Source organism: Elephas maximus, chromosome 1 (assembly GCF_024166365.1).
Source record: "Elephas maximus indicus isolate mEleMax1 chromosome 1, mEleMax1 primary haplotype, whole genome shotgun sequence".
In the NCBI taxonomy this organism is placed as follows: domain Eukaryota; kingdom Metazoa; phylum Chordata; class Mammalia; order Proboscidea; family Elephantidae; genus Elephas; species Elephas maximus.
Genome location: NC_064819.1, coordinates 230,787,803 through 230,806,581, shown reverse-complemented (window position 1 = coordinate 230,806,581; position 18,779 = coordinate 230,787,803). Strand labels below are relative to the sequence as shown.

At 46.7% G+C, this 18,779-nt stretch overlaps 1 protein-coding gene across 6 annotated transcripts in view; it reads right to left on the bottom strand.

Moving 5' to 3' along the window:
- Window positions 1-6,399: 6,399 nt before the first annotated feature.
- The window catches only part of TULP4 (TUB like protein 4), a 304,765-nt gene continuing 292,385 nt past the window's right edge, over window positions 6,400-18,779 (bottom strand). For all 6 annotated transcript variants that reach the window (XM_049904582.1, XM_049904572.1, XM_049904561.1 and 3 more), the window contains 2 exons: window positions 14,524-17,129; window positions 6,400-12,844 (listed from right to left, as the gene is read on the bottom strand). In XM_049904582.1, coding sequence (XP_049760539.1) covers window positions 12,728-12,844; window positions 14,524-17,129 — 2,723 coding nt within the window. In that variant the 3' untranslated portion in view covers window positions 6,400-12,727. The remainder of the gene's footprint in view (window positions 12,845-14,523; window positions 17,130-18,779) is intronic.

Below are 18,779 nucleotides of genomic sequence, written 5' to 3'. Positions count from 1 at the left end.
GTCCATCCTTGCAGCTACTGTACCAACCCATCTCACTGAGGGTCTCCTTCGCCTTCATTGGCCCTCCACATCATCAAACATGATGTCCTCCTCCTCCAGCGACTTATCCCTCCTGATGATGTGTCCAAAGCAAGCAAGTTGGACACCAGTCTGTTGTGATCCATAAAGGTTTTCACTGGTTAATTTTTGGAAGTAGATTGCCAGGCCTTTCTTCCCAGTCTTAGTCTGAATCTCCACTGAAAGCTGTCCACCATGGGTGACTTTCCTGGTATTTGAAATACTGGTGGCATAGATTCCAGCATCCCAGCAACATGGAAGCCACCACAGTACAACAAACTTGACAGATGGGTGGTGAAATAGTTAATTATCATTCACGGGGGTGGGAGAAGGTTGGTTTCATTCTTATGATCATAAACTTCAGAAAAATTGGAAACTTGCTTACTTAAAGTAAAACAAACAAGAGCCCCCGGATCATCTCACAGCAACCCTGACCCCTGGGCGGTCTCAAGAAACAACGGACACAAGTCAGCATCTCCCTGGTGGATCCTTTTGGGGGAGGAGGCCTTCACCCGGAGCTTGGAGACCCTCCCTGGCAAACAGTGAGACAGGTTCAGCACCAGCCAATGCTCCTTCCATCTAGGCAGTCACCAGGCAGACGCTGCCAGCCACTTGGGGCTCCCAGGGAACGTTATTTGCTGACTTTCAGAAAGATGAATATTCTCAGCTCTTGATTCCTTATTTTTGGCAACCAAGATGACAAGAAGTCTTTTGGAAGAGTTCAGGAGGGACATGTACTTTTGTAAACCACCTAGCAGCCAGTGGGGGTTCTACTTACACCCACATTTCTGGATATGAGCTCCCAACTCCCTGGGAGCAGAGATTTCAGTATGGTGCCCGATCCACGGGCTCAACTCGGATGGATCCTTGGCTGACCCTGAGTGACCCTCTCTCTCAACTGAGTGAAAGATGATGTCTAGGGCCCTTAATTAAACAAACGGGAGGCAGAAACCTCAAGTAGTAATTAGGAACAGAAGAGGAGCTAGGTCTGGAGTCCTCAGTCTCACTTGTTTTAGGAAAGACTGTATTTGCATGAGTTAGAATTGCAAATTGAACAAGCTAAACAGCTAAACAAGTGCATCTTGGTTGGCTGTAAAGGACGTGCGCTCATTTCTGTTTTAATCAGCTCGGCTTTGTGAGCACACCATAAAAACAAAACAAAACTTGGTAGCTCAGCAAATATACTTTACACTTGAGAAGGGTCTCTTGAGCAGAAAAAAGTGAATCTTTTAAAGGAGAAGATGGAGGAAAGGAATCTGCTTTACATTTTCAATAAAATTCATAGAAGCACAGAACAGGTAAGTTGGGAAGAATTTGGAGAGTATCCAGTCCAGTTTCCCAAAAGCTCATTCCTGGCATCACTGGCCCTGAAGATGTTCCCTCCAAATTGTGTTCCAAGTTCAAAAACGTCTGGGCAACACTGCACAAGGTATTTCTTCCCCATGGAGATCCGCCACGCACAACACATTAGCTCACTGAAGTGTGTGGAAAATTCTACAGCAAAGCAGCTTGCTTTACTTTAATCAGACGCGGGGGAAGTATGGAACGCACTTTGGGAAATACTTAGTCCAATCTCCTTGTTTTTCAGTAAAAATGAAGCACAGAGACATCAAGTGGCCTCCCACTGTTCCATGGTTCCTTAGGGCAGATCAGGACCAGGTCCCTGCTCTCCAGGTTCTCAGAGCCCTGCTCTTCAACCACACCATCCTTCCTGCTCCCCGTGACCCCCTGGCCAGTGATGCGTCCAACCATGGGAGGCAAGCGTTCACATGAAAGGAGAAACCACAGCCCATTTAACAAGCTGCAGGATGAACCAAAAGGAGTCCCGGAGACCCTCTGCTTTCTGCACATGATGGGAAAGGTGTCAGGACTAACTATGTTTTTCAGTTTTGGAGGAGGATGGAGAGTAAGCACACGGTTCTCTCCATGCCTAATGGGTGAAGATGGTGGACCGTGAGAAGGCAACTTGGTTAATAGCTGGAGATACTGCTAGGCAGCCACATTTATCATTCAAACTCCATCTTCTCTCTCGTCCTTTTTTTTGCGGGGCCAGGGGTGGGGAAGGGGACGAGCGATGAAAATGCTGCATAATCACTAAGCTCAGAAAGTGCTGAAATGGAGGAGCTGAAGAGGCAAATGGGATGCCTTAACTTCTGGTAACTCCAACCGGGGAAACGGCATAGACATTTCACACAGCAGAGAGGATGCTTTGCAAGGTGCTAGACACTGTCCTGACAGGTGGTTGAAGTTTAAGAAATTCTTCAGACTTATTTCTCCTTTACAGACACTCAATAATTTCTCTTTCATAGTTATGTAATTTCCCAAAGAGCTTTTACCTTGCCTCAACAGTAGGACGGTTTCAAGGAAAAAGTCTCAAAGCTTCATTGAAGGCTTCCATCAGTCATTCAAGAGGGCACCCGGAGGGGTGGCTCCGACGTCATCTAAACCACAGGGAACACACTTCCTATGGAGGGAAGTGACGTGGGAAGTAGCAAACCAGAAACAAGAAAGTGCAGGCCATGAAGTAGAACCTGCTTATTTTTTACACCTAGCACTGTGTTTCCTGCTGGTGTCCTGCTACTAAGCTGCTGTACCTTGTCTTATTGAAGCCATCGCTCTAACAGGAACTTTACGTGGATTCAAGAAATGAGCCTTTCTTCACGTGGATGGCTTCAGGCTCTTTAGTGCAGGGTATGACTGCTTCTAAAATACGCAGAGAAACAGATCCACACAGCCGCTTCTTTGTGATGCCGGGGTCAGGAGCACCATGAGCTAATGTTCAGTCTCTGAAGATTCAGTGACAAGTGCACACATCTCCCTCTACAGAGGCCGAGCTCCCTGAGGGGCGGGGCCCACCTGTGAGGCCTCTTCAGGAAGATGACTAAGAGGCAGTTGCTCACCATGGGCGAATCATTAATTACTAAAAGGCAGAGTGAAAGCTGGGAAATCAAGTAAGCCTGCTCATTACCGTGACCCAGAAGCCTTGGATTCTATTTCAGGATCGGTTTTGTCTATGGAATCCAGAAATCACTTCAACCTCTCAAGGCTTCAACTGTCCTCTGAAAGGAAAGGGAGGCAAAGTATCTACTAGGTTGGGGGATTCCGCTGTTATTCTTAGGTCTGTGGCCTTGGGAACATGCAGCACCATCCCCAGAGGCCGTCATTCCTCGTCCACGGCGAGTTTGGAGGCAGGGGTAACCAAACCAAAACCAAAACCAGTGCCGTCGAGTCGATTCCGACTCATAGCGACCCTATAGTAGGAGAGCTAAATCGATTCCCTATTATTCTAATGCTCCCAGGAGAACACTAAAAAACTGGACTACAAACAGAATGCAAGCTTTTCAAAGGAAGTTTGCAGCAGGAAAGGGGTTTGTAAGAGTTCCTTCCAGGGCTTTAAAAAAATCACTTCTGGAAACAACTCACACTGAACCGTCCAAGAGCCGAACAACGTAGTTGACGATGGGGGGTGATCACAGACATGGAATGGATTCTTGGTGCTGACCCAGATACTCTGGGACTGTGGTGGCGTTGGTGGGCTTTTTTTGGCTTGTTTTTGACCAGGTGTCCTTGCTACCTCCTTGAAGTGATGACGATGTAGCTGTTGTTAGCTGCCACCAGGTCAGCCCCCGACTCACGGGGACCCCATGCACAACAGGATCGGACCGTTGTGACCCATAGGGCTTTCATGGGCTGATTTTCAGAATAGATTACCAGGCCCTTCTTCCTAGTCCATCCTAGTCTGGACGCTCTGCTGAAACCTGTTCAGCATCATAGCTGCACGCAAGCCTCCAACGACAGACAGGTAGCGGCTGTGCGTGAGGTTCATCTGCCCAGACTTGAACCTGGGTCTCCTGTATGGAGGGTGAAAACTCCACTGCTAAACGCCACTGCCTTCTAAGTGACGAGGATACAGTGAATATTCACTGGAAGTTCACAGACTTCCATAGTCAAAGGAGATCTATTTTGATTCTTACACACAATTCAGGTCAGGAACTCTGTCCAACTATTATTACTAGTCTTCAATCGTTACTATTCGTTAAAGCAGGGTTAGGGTCCTATGGTTATTTTCACACTTAATGCATAAGGAGAATTTGTTAGTGCTGACAGTGGCTTTTGGTTCCTGTTGCCTAAAACCTAAGTGACCACATGGCTATTTTTATCTCTGACGAAACCAAAAGGGTAGTTCTGTATGTAAATGTGCACCTGCGTGACTGCGCGTACAGACGAGCTGCCCCCCTCCCGCCCCCACACTCCGGCCCCCCCCCGTGGCTGCAGGGGTTCTGGGTGGGTGGGGAGGCTCACTAAAGGTGAATTAGTATGAACAACAATTAACAGTTATATTACCACCTATAGTTCATTTTTTTTATAGTTCAATTGCTTAAAACCTGGTTTTACGTTTCCTACAGAGTAATATTACAGAGTAATATTAAGAAGGTGTCACTGTATTTAGCACCTGTGATCTCCCAGGTGTCACAAAGACACATCCTTAACATGGTCTCCTCTAAAAAGAAAAAAAAGCAACTCAAACTAGCTCTTCTGGAAGAGAGCACAATATTTGGTCTCTCTGAAACCACACAGTGAGGATAAGGCCCTTGGGGTCTTGGGAACTTTGGACGTGACCCAGAGATGTGAAAAGCAATGGAAAAGGTGGAAGTGACGGCGGAGAGCGGTGATGTCTTCTCCAAGGACTCAATAAGACTCACATCTGGATTCTACACACAAGTCATTGATCTTTTTTCTTTTTGCTCTGCAAAATTTTATTAAGCAATAGCTGGACGACTCTTACAACTTCAAATCATCAAGAAAAAAAAAATAAGGAGATTAATCCATCTCAACAAAGACGGAAAGAAATCTGGACAAGCGACATCATTTTGAATGCAAACCATGAATGCCTTCTAGAATACCTCTTGTACAATCTCATACACAAAATACATAAGGAGAGAGGCAAGTAAGAGCTCATTAAAATGCAATAGGGCGTCTCAACATTTCTTTCTTAGGAAGTAAAACAAAGCAGGATGCTGAATTAAAGAAAAAAAAAAAAAGCCCCACGACATTACAGGAGCTGGGTGCACGGGACAGCGCGCGTTGTGTTCACGGCTGGACAAGGACATGCTGGTGGTCTGATTTGGTCTGGGACCTGCGCACCACATACCTGCACTCACATTAAAAAAAAGAAAAAAAAAAGGGAAAAAGAAAAAGCCAGTAGTAATAAACTCAGAAATTATGTTCAAATTTACAGTACCAAAATAATGCATTTATAAACCAACGCAAAAACACCCCTTTGGTAAATAATACAGTGCCTTTTTCAGTCAAACGCATAGCCCCTGCTTTTCTACAACAGACGTTCTTTTTCTTTATCTACAATAAACAAAGAGATCTTAAACCCCCACCCCTCCCCTTAAAAAGAATTTGTAAACAGAAAATATAGGTACAAGTTACAAGAAAATTGCACAAAGCCAAAGAAAATGAAAACAAAACCAGCCACCACCCTTCAACATTTCATCAGCCAGAGATGATACACAACTGAGTTATGCACTCTTACAAAACCCCAGAACTCAAACATTTTTGACACATTGTATCTCAAGTAACTGGGTCAACAACCATTGCCCTGGCCAAGGGCAGGATGACCCAGCAGGTACACATGGGCTCCTCCCCACAGTGGGTGGGTGAATACTGCTCCTTTCAAGAACCCTTTTGAATATGAAGACAGTGTTAACACTGCAGACCACACAAAGGAACTCAAGTAAGCCTAGATTTTTATTTCTTTGTTCTTGGTTGAACCCATTCTCTGGTTTTTAGGGTGAATATGGTAACTTAACTTTAGTGCTGTTCAAAAGGACATCCACTGAGCAGGGCATGCTCAGAGCGAGACTCCTTGGTCTACTCTGGGATCAGTGCTTTGGTGTGATTTTATGAAAACCACCAAGGTTCAAATGTGTTCACTTCTAGAAACGAACTTTCTAAAGACATTATTTTAAGTGTACTAATTCTATTTAGTAGATAGCTCATTAACAAAGGAAAATAACTATTTCTATACGTTTGAAAAGTGGAATGATGAAAACTGGAGATCTTGGACTGCTGGGACTAGAAAGAGTTTAGAAGACTGTCCCCTTCGTTTTACAGATGGACAAACGGAGGCCTGGTCAACCTCAGGGGTTTCCCTCCAACTTCGTGGCAGAGTAGGCTCCACCTTGGGGTCTCCCGACTTCCTGGTACGTGGTTCCAAGAGGGACATGTTTTTCCATGCCTTCACGGGACCCTCTACAAGGGAAAACTCCTTGATTTACATCATAACTTCCTGGACTCCCATTTTTTTTCAGGCTATACACTAAATGGGTGGACTGCACCCGAATCTGTGCCTTTGATAAGGTCAGGATTAAAGCAAGTTTAAAACTGGTTTCTAGGTTTGTTAATAGATAACGTCCCTCAGAAAGTAATAGATTCTTTTAAAACATAAAAAAAAAAAAAATTTTTTTTTTATTTTTTATACAGCCACAGTAATCAAAACAGCCTGGCACTGGTATAACAGACACACAGACCAATGGTATAGAATTGAGAGTCCAGAAATAAACCCACATATCCATGGTCAACTGATTTCTGACAAGGGTGCTAAGTCCATTTGATAGGGAAAGAAGAGTCTTCGCAATAAATGCTGCTGGGAAAATTGGATTTGCACAAGCAGAAATGTGAAACTGGATCCAGGCCTTATGCCATATACAAAAACAAATTCAAACTGGATTAAGGACCTAAATGTGCAAACTAAAACCATAAAATTCTTAGATGAACAAGCAGGGGCCTGTCTTTCAACAATGGATTATCTAATAACAAAAACACAAACGACGAAGGACAAAATAAATAAATGCGACTTCATAAAAATTAAAAACTTTTGTTCATCAAACAACTTTACCAAAAAAGTGAAAAGAGGCTACCGACTGGGAGAACATCTTTGGAAACCATATATCTGACAAGAATCTAATAAACAAAATATATATAAAACTTCCACGACTTAACAAAAAGACAAATAACCAAGTCATAAAATGGACAAAGAACTTGAATAGACATTTCACCAAAGAGGACATTAAAATGGCCACCAAATGTACGAAAAGATGCTCAGTGTCATTAGCCATCAGAGAGATGCAAATCAAAACCACAATGAGATATCATTTCGCTACCACTAGGATGGCTAAGATAAAAAAACAAAACAAAGAAAACCCAGAAAATAACAAATGTTGGCAAGGATGTGGGGAAATTGGAACACTTATCCATTGCTGGTGGGAATGCAAAATGATACAGCTATTCTGGAAAACAGTGTGGTGGTTCCTCAAAAAATTAAAAATAGAATGACCATATGAGCCAGAATTCCACTCTTAGGTATATACCCAAAAGACTTGAAAGCAGAGACTCAAAAGGAGACTTGTATACCAGTGTTCACTGCAGCACTATTTATAATAGCCAAAAGGTGGAAACAACCGAAATGCCCATCAACAGATGAATGGATAAACAAAATGTCATACATACATAGGAATACTACTCAGTCAGTAGGAGAAATGAAGTCTTGATACATGCTACAGTATGGATGGAGCTTGAAAACATTATGCTGAGCGAAATAAGCCAATCACAAAAGGACAAATATTGTATGACCTCACTTTTTTTTTTTTTTTTCACTTACATAAAAAGACAGGAAAAGGCAAATGTATAGAGACCAAAGTTTATTAGTGGTTAGGGGCAGAAGGGAGGGGGGAAACATTGATGGAAAAATCACACTGATTAAGGGTAGCGCTGCACAGCCGAATTTTGTAATTGCCCTCAATAAGTTGTACCCCTGTAAAAAGTTGAATTGGCAAAGTTGTGTGACAGATATACTTACAACAACAACAAAAGAGTAGCTGCTGAGGCTGCTTCTGTACAACCAAACACCTCATGGGATTTGGTTCCTCGGTTTGGAGGTTTAGGGTTATCGTTTCGTGGTCATCCCAGTTAACTGGTCTAATAACAGGTTTAGTGCTTCTGTTCTGCCTCCCAGTTTGTAGTGCAGTGCCTGCGGTCTTAAGAGCTTGCAAGCTGCCATCCAAGGCACAACAATTGGTCTCTATTCACCTGGAGCAACAGAGCAAGGAGAGCCAGGAATAGGAGGAGGATATGGAATGTGTGGCTAATTGCCTCCATGAACAACTGCCTCCTTTGCCATGAGTCCAGAAGAACTGGATAGTGTCTGGCTACCATTACTGAACATTTGATCAGATTCCATAGAAGAATACTGATCAAAAGGCAGAAAATACAAAACAGAATGTCAAATTGTCATGGACTCTAGACTTTATTCTGGAGCCATGGAGGGTAGATCAACCCCTGAAACTATGGCCCTGAGATAATCTTTAAACCTTAAACCAAAAATATCCCCTGAAGTCATCTTAAAACTGAATAGTTTAGCTTGACTAGTAAAAAAAGTCTGCTTTGGGTATTATGCTTTTTAAAGAACTATCTGGGATCAAATTGACAACAGCAACTCCTAAGATTAGACAGGAACCTTAAGAGGCAGTAAGTTTACATCAATGAGGGAAGAACAACTCAGAAAAGGAGGGTGAGGATGGTTGCACAAATTGAGGGATGCACAACTCAAAGTCACTAAATTGTACATGTGGAAACTGCTGAATCTGTGTATGTTTTGCTGTGTATATTCTCAAAAACAAAAAAATAAGTAAAATTTAGAGGGAAAAAAGATTATGGCCTAGGAAACCCTATGGGGCAGTTCTACTGTGTTATATAGGGTTGCTATCAGTCGGAACTGACTTGACGGCACCCAACAGCAAACAGGATCAAGAGGGACATAAAATTTAAATGTTCAAAATGCCTTGCTTTCTTCCCCTTCATGGAAGGCAGGGCGTTATCTGAGGAAATTAGAAGGAAACACGGTTTCCATTTCCTTGCTAAAGCAAAAAAACCAAATCCAGTGGCGTCGAGTCGATTCCAACTCATAGTGACCCTATAGAACAGAGTAAAACTGCCCCACAGAGTTTCCAAGGAGTGCCTGGCGGATTCGAACCGCCAACCCTTTGGTTAGCAAACGTGGCACTTAACCACTACACCACTAGAGTTTTCCATTTCTTTGCTGCAGGATTTTAAGTGTCAGTTATCTTACAAGATTAATCTGATGACCATGGCTTTATAGCTTTAACTTTGTATTAAAGCATCACATGAAGACAAATGTACTTATTAAAAAAAAAAAGTCATAGATTCTTTATCTAGACTAGATAGATTCTTTAAGTAGTGGAGTTTTTACTAGACTTATGGATTTAAATTTAGAGATTCAATGAGGTACTTCATATTCATAAACTGCTATTAATTAACATGAACTATTCAGAATTGTGCTGTTTAAAATACTGGCTTTAGTAGTATTTAATAAATTGAGACTGGTTAAATGAAAGGAATTTTTATCCTGTAATGTGGATATTTTCACCAAAAAAGAATAAAGAAAAAAAAAAGGGGAGGAGGGGCAGGGGACTACAAAAAGTAAATGAACAAACAAACAAAGGTGTTTTGCATCTGATGGTTGAATCTAAAACTGTTGGAAGAAAAACTAAGTATTAAATATAAGTAAATGGACAAGACTCTTCCTGGAAAAAAAAGAAAAGTTCCCACCACTAACTTAGAAGACACCACATTACAAGTGCAACAGGCACCAATTTAAGTCCTGTTTTGGTAAATGAGATTATTTCCGGTCCCTCAGAGCAGACAAGTGGCTTGTGGCTTCCTCAGGTTCCTGTGGGTCCAGACACTGAACACCCCAACACCAAATGAAACCTTTTTTCTCCATGTTGAGAAAATGCCTCTTAGGGTGAGCTAAGAATTTAGTTTTTGTTGTTCAGTGCTGTCAAGTCCATTCTGACCCATAGCGACTCCACGTGACAGAGTAGAACTGCCCCATAGAGTTTCCTTCGCTATGATCTTTACAGAGCAGATCACCAGGTCTTTTCTCCTGCAGAAAGGCTGGTGGGTTCGAACCGCCAACCTTTCAGGTAGCAGTCGAGCACTTGACCGTTGTATCACTAGGGCTCCTTAAGAATTTGTGAAGTTTAAACAACAACAACAAAAAAGAATTCAGTGAGTTAATTATTTGCTACAAATATCTACTTTTACTTCATACTGGTATCTGTAGCTGTGTTTCCAAGGATTGCCTCCGATTTTGCCCTTATTAAGAAAAGTTCTAAAACGTATCCTTTCATGGTCTTTTTCCTCAAAAATCCACCAGAACTTAAACACCTGAAGCACAACACTCGACAGCCCTTCCTTCACCACTCACATCCTAATACACTTCCCCCTCTTTCCTCATCATCCGTTATTTATAATTAAACCTAAAAACTTCAGAAGAAAGGGAAATATTATTTTAGGATTGGTATCTCAAAGAAATCTCCTTTGCATACAATCAATACCACAAAATACGAAATAATATTTTAACACATTAATAGGATGTTTTTCCCAACTAGAAAAAGCGACAAATTGTCCAGCGAAAAACCTTCTATCAACATCCTCTTTATTTCTTGCAGCAAAGCACACTGCTACCAAATAAGTCATTACAAAGATACTATTTTTCTAAATAAATAATAAAATGGGCATAACTCACCAATATATAGTAACAAAATAACTCCTAAAAACACTATTAAAAGCAAAGATAAATAACTTGGACAAAACGGGATTGCATTTAAATTATTTTAGAAATAAGCTGTAACCATTATTGCACAACTAATAAGCACTGAAACACCACATCCAGCTACAGAAACGCATATAAAATCATTAGATAATTCTGAATACATTGCTAAGTTCTTTCTGGAAGAATTTACCCACCCAAAATCAGGTTCAATGGTTTGCAATATAAAATGGGAGCCTGGTATTCGCTGGCAGACATCCTTCATCTATTTACAAATTGCATCAGGGTTTCATCGGGGTCTGGGGAGATGCTGAGTGAACTCATCTTGCGCTGGGCCAGATTTCTTTCCTAATTTTTATGCCATAATATTTTGTCGTGCTCAAAAACCATAACAGGGAATTTTGAAAAACATCTACTTTGAAAATGCTTTTTGCAGCATTGTCGGCCCATCTGTTCGCAAACACAATTTAGGACCCCCAGCCAGTAGAGGGCGTTGTGCTCTTACCCTAAGCAATGCCACAACTGTAAATGACTGAAAAAAAATGAACAGGGTCTTGTTTTCAGGTTCGAATACCGCCCAAGGTGTCTTCCTGAGGAGGGGGAAGGGTGGAAGGCATTCTAGGTAGATTTTTTTTTTTTGCAGTTAACAAAGAGTAAGGTGGTAAGTCAACCAACTACCTTAAGTACTAGAATTTTACCAATTCTCCCCAGTGGTTTATTTCTTCAGTAAACAGTCTGTACAGTTTATTATTTTTTCCCTAGAGAAGACCACAGAACTTTTGTCAGGAATTTGGCCACACTCCTATCTTTTAATACCCTGGTAAACTCTTAAATTTTTTTTTTTTTTTGTTACTCTTTCTCATCCAATGGAAAACATTTTTAGTCAACTGGATTTTAATGTGGCCTAGAGGAGAAAAGGAGAATTTTCAAATCAAGTATGGCCAACATTTTTAGAAAGAGAAAGTGGGGCTCTAATACCATAGCATCTTCTTTCTCTTTAGCTATTTTTTTTAATAGCTAAAGAGAAAGAAGATGCTATGGTAGCATTTCCAGGGAGAAAATGAAAAGCAGGGCGCGAATACGGGCTGTCTCTCAGCAAGCGGCACCCAGGGAGTTACCCCACGCCTGGGTCTCTGCATTTCTGTCTCTCTACCTTCTCCCTAAGTCAGCCATTCTGAATGACCATCGTTGAGCCTATGGAGCCTTAATGTACTATAAAACCAGTGAAGTCCTCCATTGTAAACATCCTCAGCAGAGGAGCGGAGCCCTTGTACTATTTCAAGTCACACTGTCTGGGTCACCCAGGTGTCATGGAGCACTGTGTACAGGTAAGGATGTGCAGGAGCCCCTACTCACCCACCGTCCCCTCCCCTACGTCACCAAGGAGCAAATCGTACTTATACCCGGTAAAGTAATAAAAAAAAAAAGTAATAGCACCCCTTAAAGAGCCGACTCTTATTGTTCAAACACAGTGCATTTGCCAAACACCCTTCATTAATCAAGTCGCCTTTTGGGGAGTAAACAGACTGTGTGTGAGTTAAACGCTGTCCCCTAGGAGAACCTGTATCATCAGGATTTTTGGTTGTGTTTTTTAAAAAGCTTCTTGTTTGACACTAGTGGTGATGTCGGAGGAGTCATAAAAGCAAGAATGAGAAATAACACATGCCCCCATCTCTAAACGAAGAGCAGACAGTAGGAAACTCACCTAATTCTAAAGGCCCCACTTCCCCGGCAGCGTAGCGTACGTAAGCACGCCCCATGGAACCATTACCACGAGCCAAGCTACTGTATTTTGTTTTTGTTTAAAAAGAAAGAAAAAAGGAAGAAGACAATATAAAGACAACAAAAGCCCAGATTAACAATGACTCAAGGCAGCGCCCTCTGCTGGCCCGGCTGGTGGTTCCAGTTTTGCGGTTCTCTCCTGGGCCTCCCGGGCCTGTGGTTCCCGGCGGGCTCTTCCAGCACCTCCTGAGTAGACCCCTTCGCAACGGTGCTCTGCTGCGCCCCTCTCCTCCTGCACAGGCCTATTCACTTGAGGCGCTGAGTCACGTTGGCCAGGGCCACCGCAAAGGCCTGCACCGCTGAGAAGGGGCACTGGAAGTCCAGGATGTAGGCGTTGCCGTCAATCCTGCCAAACTGCATCACCTGGGGTCCGGGGAGGGAAGCAGAGCCATTAAAGAACAGGTGGAACAGGGCAGCCAAACCGTGCACCTCCTCGTGGAAGCAGACAAGGCCATCTATGAGACAGTTTGCCCACAGGAGCTTCTAGATCTAACTGCCCGTTTGTAGGAACTAAGGGGACAGAGGAACATGTTAAATGGCAACAGTGCAGAGACAATGGGCAGAATTCAGAACATGGAAAACTCCACAGTTCAAAAGAGGTGGTTTCTTCACCAAGCAAAAAGAAAGGGAGAAAGGAGAACCTACCCATAGGCTGAGACTTATGAGAGGTATCAGCCGACTGTAACTGTCAAACGTCACTGCTCAGGGAGGGCTTCCAGGCCACACACCTCCTCCCCCTCACATGCCAGCTCCTCACCCAGCTTTGCCTGTCCTCTCAGTACTACTGCCACCGTACCACACCAGGCTACGCACACACTCTGTTGTACATCCACGTGTTCTTGGTAAGCTCCCATTAAGAGGTAAGCTCCCTGAGGGTAGAGACCTCATGTTGTCCCCACTGCTGAACCTTCAGCTCTTAGCAGGGTTGGCAAGCTTTCTGTAAAGGGCTGATGACAAACATCTTAGGCTCTGTGGGTCATGGGGTCTTTGCCAAGCTGTTAACTCTGCTTTGAAATGCAATGTCAGCCACAGACAATCCTTGGATGTAGGCGGGCTGTGAGTCAATACACGCTGTAGACAGACCAAGTGGCAGGCCACGGTGTGCTGACTCCTGTCTTACAGCACTGCCACCCATACAGCAGGTGCTCAATAAACACTTGCACAGTGAATTACTGGTGGTAAGAATTTAAGTATGACGAGGGAAAGGAATTCCCAGGGTGGCAGAGAAGGGACGCACGGGAACAGCAGCTCTCCAGCCGCACCAGAGCCACTGGGCCAGGCTGGAGCCAGGGGAGCTGGCAGAGGACCTCGCATGCTCAACTGTCCCTGGAGGAGATTCACACTGCGCCAAAGAACTGGGAACTGTCTTAATAACTACACAGAGAAACAAGCATGTAAACACACCAAGGCCATTATTATTCCTAGAGAGAAAGCCATACACAAAAGGAAATGGACTCAAACCTCAGTACACAGCTCGGCTGTGGATGTATTTACTGGCACGACAGGTGTGCAGCGACTACTGAGGTGACTGGGGGAAGGGGGAAGGGAAAGGTCACACCTGTCTGTGTGTGTCGGGGGAGAGAGGAGGTGGTGGTGAATACATCCGGCCCTCACCTTCCTCAGGATGAAGGCGCTATATAATGGTCAAAGCCATCAACACATAGACGTTAGTGGCCTTTGCAAATATGGTGGCAGATGCTAGGAAAAGGTAAATCCCTGCCTCTGGGAGAGTGGGGATCAGGAGTGGGGCAGGGTGGGCCAGAGGATGGCTGTTTTATCCTCTATGTCTTGTGAAATTACTTGACTTTAAAATATTACTACATGTGTTCCTGTCATTCTAAATAAAAGGTCGCAAAGAGCACGCTGAAAAGTCTAAGCCCCGTTGGCTCCCCGTCAGAGGCATCAGCTCTTCCCCACATTTCCCACCTGGCCTTGGAGACCTGAGCAGCACAGCCCCGCCCACAGATGTCTGTCAGGATGAGAGCAGAGATCCGGCCTGGGGATACTGAAAACCAGGCGGCCTTGCGTCCCGGCTCCCTTACCTGCCGGCCCTCCAGCTCAATCTGGAAGTTCTTGGCTGACTCCTGGGTCACGCGCCCCCCAAAGTCCAGCTGGTACACCTGGGTGGCCTCGTTCCACAGGGGCTGCTTGTTGGCCATCACGTAGACAAAGCCCTGGCTGCCCAGCCGCCCCTCCTCTTTCTCATTGGCTTTCCGGCACTTGAACTCCTCCAGCTCACTGGCTGTCCTCAGGCTCCGCTTGCTTTTCCAGCCCTTCTTGCTGCCCTGGCTTTGGTTCATCAGCTCATCCCCGCTGATGAACAGCTCTGGCTCGCTCTCTGAGCTGTCCTGGAACTCGTTCGTCTTGTTCAGCTTCTTGGACTTCAGCTGGTCTTTCTGACTCTTCACTTTCTTCTTCTCTCTCCCCAGGCGGGGGCTGGAGATGAGGGAGTTGAAGTCACTCAGCGTCCGGGCCTCCTTCTTCACTTTGCCCTCAGTGATGGCCTGCACACTCCCTTCCTCGGCACGGCTGTCCAAGCGCTTCCGGTTCTTCTTCCCGAACTTTTCTGTCCGCTGGGGGACAGGGCTTTCTGTCAGGGAGAGCACCTCCTGGAAGTTGTCCGCCGTCTCCACCATCACCTCAGTGCCCACGTGGTTCTGCAGGTCAGCAGGCGGTGGAGACATGACGGGCTTCTCCACCACCAGGTGTGGCTTTGGGGGCAGCGTGCCCTGGGGGTTCTGCAAGGGGGGGCACGCGCTGTAGGAGTTCCAGGGGTGCAAGGCAAGGGGTGGCAGCTGTAAGCCGGAGCACGTGCTGCCTCCTGGGTACATGGGGGGCAGGGTGCAGTAGGAAAGGCTGGGTGGGTACCCCGGCTGCAGCACCATGGCCGGCTCCTGCTGTGCAAACTGGGGTGCGGCCAGAGCATCCTTTGGGGAGCAGGGAGCCTGCACCCCCTGCAGTGGGGGGTTGCTATAGCTCCCTGCATATGGCACTCCCACCCCGTAGCCTGTCTGGAAGGTGGCAGTAGGGCTGGCTGGCGACTTGGGGGAGACGAAGGGCACGCGGGACACGTCCAGGTGCTGGCTCTGGCCCATCAGCAGAGGGGACAGTTTTAGGGGGTTGGGCACTGAAGTCTGTGCTGTCCTTTCCTGAGGAACCCAGATGTCCTCGCCCAACACAGGGTCCCACTGGTAAGGGGGCGGCCGCTTCACTGAGGTGATCGCTGCGTCAGTCAGCGGGGGGTGCCGCAGGGGCCTCTCGGCCTGACAGTGCTGGGACAGAGCTTCGTCCTCGGTGAAGGCCGAGTTGATGTAGTCTGTGCGGTCCCGGGAGCTGTCCAAGGGGCTCAGGAGACTATAGGAGGACTGTGAAGTCAAGGGGGACGTACTAGCTGAGTGTGCCAGGGCTGTGCCCAGCTGAGAGCTGGAGCCCGTGCTTGGGTCAGGCCGCCCGCCACTGCCTGCCAAGCCACCTACGAGGCCAGCCCCGAGGCCTGCCACAGTGGCCCCGGCCCCGGTGCCCCCACTGGAGCTGCCCCCACTGCACTGGCTGCAGGTATACAGTGCTGGCGGGGGCCGCGCTGGGAATGGAGGCACCACCATGCTGCTCTTGGGCTTGGGCGGGTGTTGCAGGGTGGCGCGCTGCTGGTCCACCAGCTGGGCCATCTTCAGCGCGGCCTCGCGGTTGTTCCTGCGCAGAGTGGCGTGGATGAGGCTGCTCTCTGGTCTTTGGGTCATGCCCCGACTGTGCACCAACTGGCTGGTAATGTCGGGGTAGGGCGGCGGGTCCCCCGGGGGGATGGAGTAGCGAGGCATGGTCAGCCGGTTCAGGGTGGCGCTAGTGCAGGGCTGCGGGACCTTCTTCTCCGTGGCAGTGATCCGCAGTGTGGCTGAGCTGCCCGGGCCGGGGAGGGTGTAGGTGTTCTGGGCGCAGAGCACCCGCGCCCGTGGCCGGCACACCTCCTCCACGTTGCCGCTGCTGTCGAAGGTGGTGATCCGCTCGTAGCCCAGCGGGGTCTGGTAGTGGGCAGAGGTCGGGTACAGGGAGAAGTCACCCTTCTTCAGGCAGACATCCATTGGAGGCTGTGGCGGCAGCAGTGGGGGAGGAGGGGCCGCCGTGGTGGGGGCGGCTGGGATGATGCCCGGGTAAGGGGGCGGAGGGTTCATCTTATTCACAGGAAGCTCCTGTGGGGCACTGAAGACCACCGCATCTCCCTCGGCCGCCAGTGGCGGGGCTGGCCGCAGGGCCTTGGCTGGCTTCTGGAGGTGCCCGTAGTCGCGGTCCCCGTGGTCCACCAGGGACAACTGCAGCGCTGTGGGCGGGGGTGGTGGCAGGGACAGCGGAGGAGGAGGAGGGTTCTGGATCATTCGGCTCATCTCCACACCCCCGAAGATCACCTGCCCAGGGCTGGAGTACCGGTTGGGGACTGGGTACGGGGTGACCGGGTCGCCGGGGTGCTCTGCCGGCCCTGCGGCTGCGGTCTGGTTGGTCAGGACATCCAGCTGCACATTCTGATTGGCCAGCAGGGACTGCACCAGCCCGATGCTCTGAGTAGGGGACATGGCCTGGGCTGAGCTGTGGATCGGGGCGATGGGGATGTTCACGGTACAGGGTGGGTTGTTCTCAGGGACACCGGATGCTCCTGTCACTGAAAGGAAATGAGAAAGACGAATCGCTTACAAAACAGTGACTTAGGGCCGGGTGACAATAAGCACTACGTCTGCACTCCTCCGGTCCTTTTGCACACAGAATGCGACCGCTACAGCCTGCCTGTGTTTGTCTGGGAAAGCTGTTGACACACGTTATAAAAAGCCTAATATTTCTAGAGGGAGGCATAAGCAATGGGGGAACGCTGCAGGGATGGCCTGGAGTCCCTGGGTGGTATAAACCGCCAACATACTAGGCTGCTAACCACGAGGTTGGAGGCTCGAGTTCACCCAGAAGTGCCTCTGAAGAGAGGCCTGGCAGTCTACTTCTGAAAAACCAGCCATCAGAAACCCTATGGAAGGCAGTACTACTCTGACACCCATGGGGCGCCATGAAGACAGGAACTGGAAGCAAACAGAAGGCAGCTGGGACCAGGCAGGGCTGGGCTAGGGTCAACAAGCCTGGGCTTTGGTTCTGTTTTGTTTAGCCCTCTAGCTAAGGCGTTGTCACAGCTCTCCCGTGAACATACCATTCAACTTCCGAATTTGGTACCACATACCTGAGGTACCCAATCACAAGTAATGTTTAAAGAAGCTTTTTACAGCTGATATTCATGACTCATCTACTCTCTTACGCAAGCTGAGGGCAATGGCACAGTATGGGGCTCCACTGGGGCTCTCAAATGCCTAGGTCCCTGGTGGTACAAACGGTTTATGCTTGGCTACTAACTAAAAGGTTGGTGGTTTGAATCCACCCAGTGGTACCATGGAAGGAAAGCCTGGTGGTCTACTTCTGTAAAGATTACAGTCAAGAAAACCCTATGAAGCAGTTCTACATTGCACACATGGGGTCTCTGTGAGTTGGTATGGACTTGATGGCAACATGTCTAGTTTTTGGTTTAGGGACTGTGTGGTGTGGGAAATGTCATGCAACAGATGTATACCTGAAATCTGTTCATAAACTAAGTTTCTATAAGTAGAACCATGTAAAATTTAGTAGAAGAAGTGATTAAAAGAATCCTATTGCAAATCCAAGGAGTGCTGGTGGCGCAGTACTTAAGCATTCAGCTATTAACTGAAAGGTTGGTGGTTCGAACCCACCAGCTACTCGGCAGGAGAAAGATGTCGCAGTCTGCTTCCGTAAAGACTTGTTGTTAGGTGCCATTGAGTTGGTTCTGATTCATAATGACACTGCGTACAACAGAACAAAACACTGCCTGGTCCTGCGCCATCCCCACAACTGTTGCTATGTTTGGGCCTATTGTCGCAACTACTGTGTAAATCCATCTTGTTGAGGGTCTTCTTTTTCACTGACTTTCTATTTCACCAAGCATGATGTCCTCCATGGACTGGTCCCTCCTGATAACATGTACAAAGTACCTCAGACAAAATCTTGCCATCTTTGCTTCTAAGGAGCATTCTGGCTGTACTTTCAGGACAGATTTGTTCGTTCTTCTGGCAGTCCATGGTATATTCAATATTTTTGCCAACACCATAATTCAAAGGCATCAATTCTTCTTTGGTCTTCCTTATTCACTGTTTGGCTTTTGCATGCCTATGAGGTGGCTAAAAACACCATGGCTTGGGTCAGGTGCACCTTAGTCTTCAAGGTGACATCTTTGCTCTTCAACAGTTTAAAGAGGTCCTTTGCA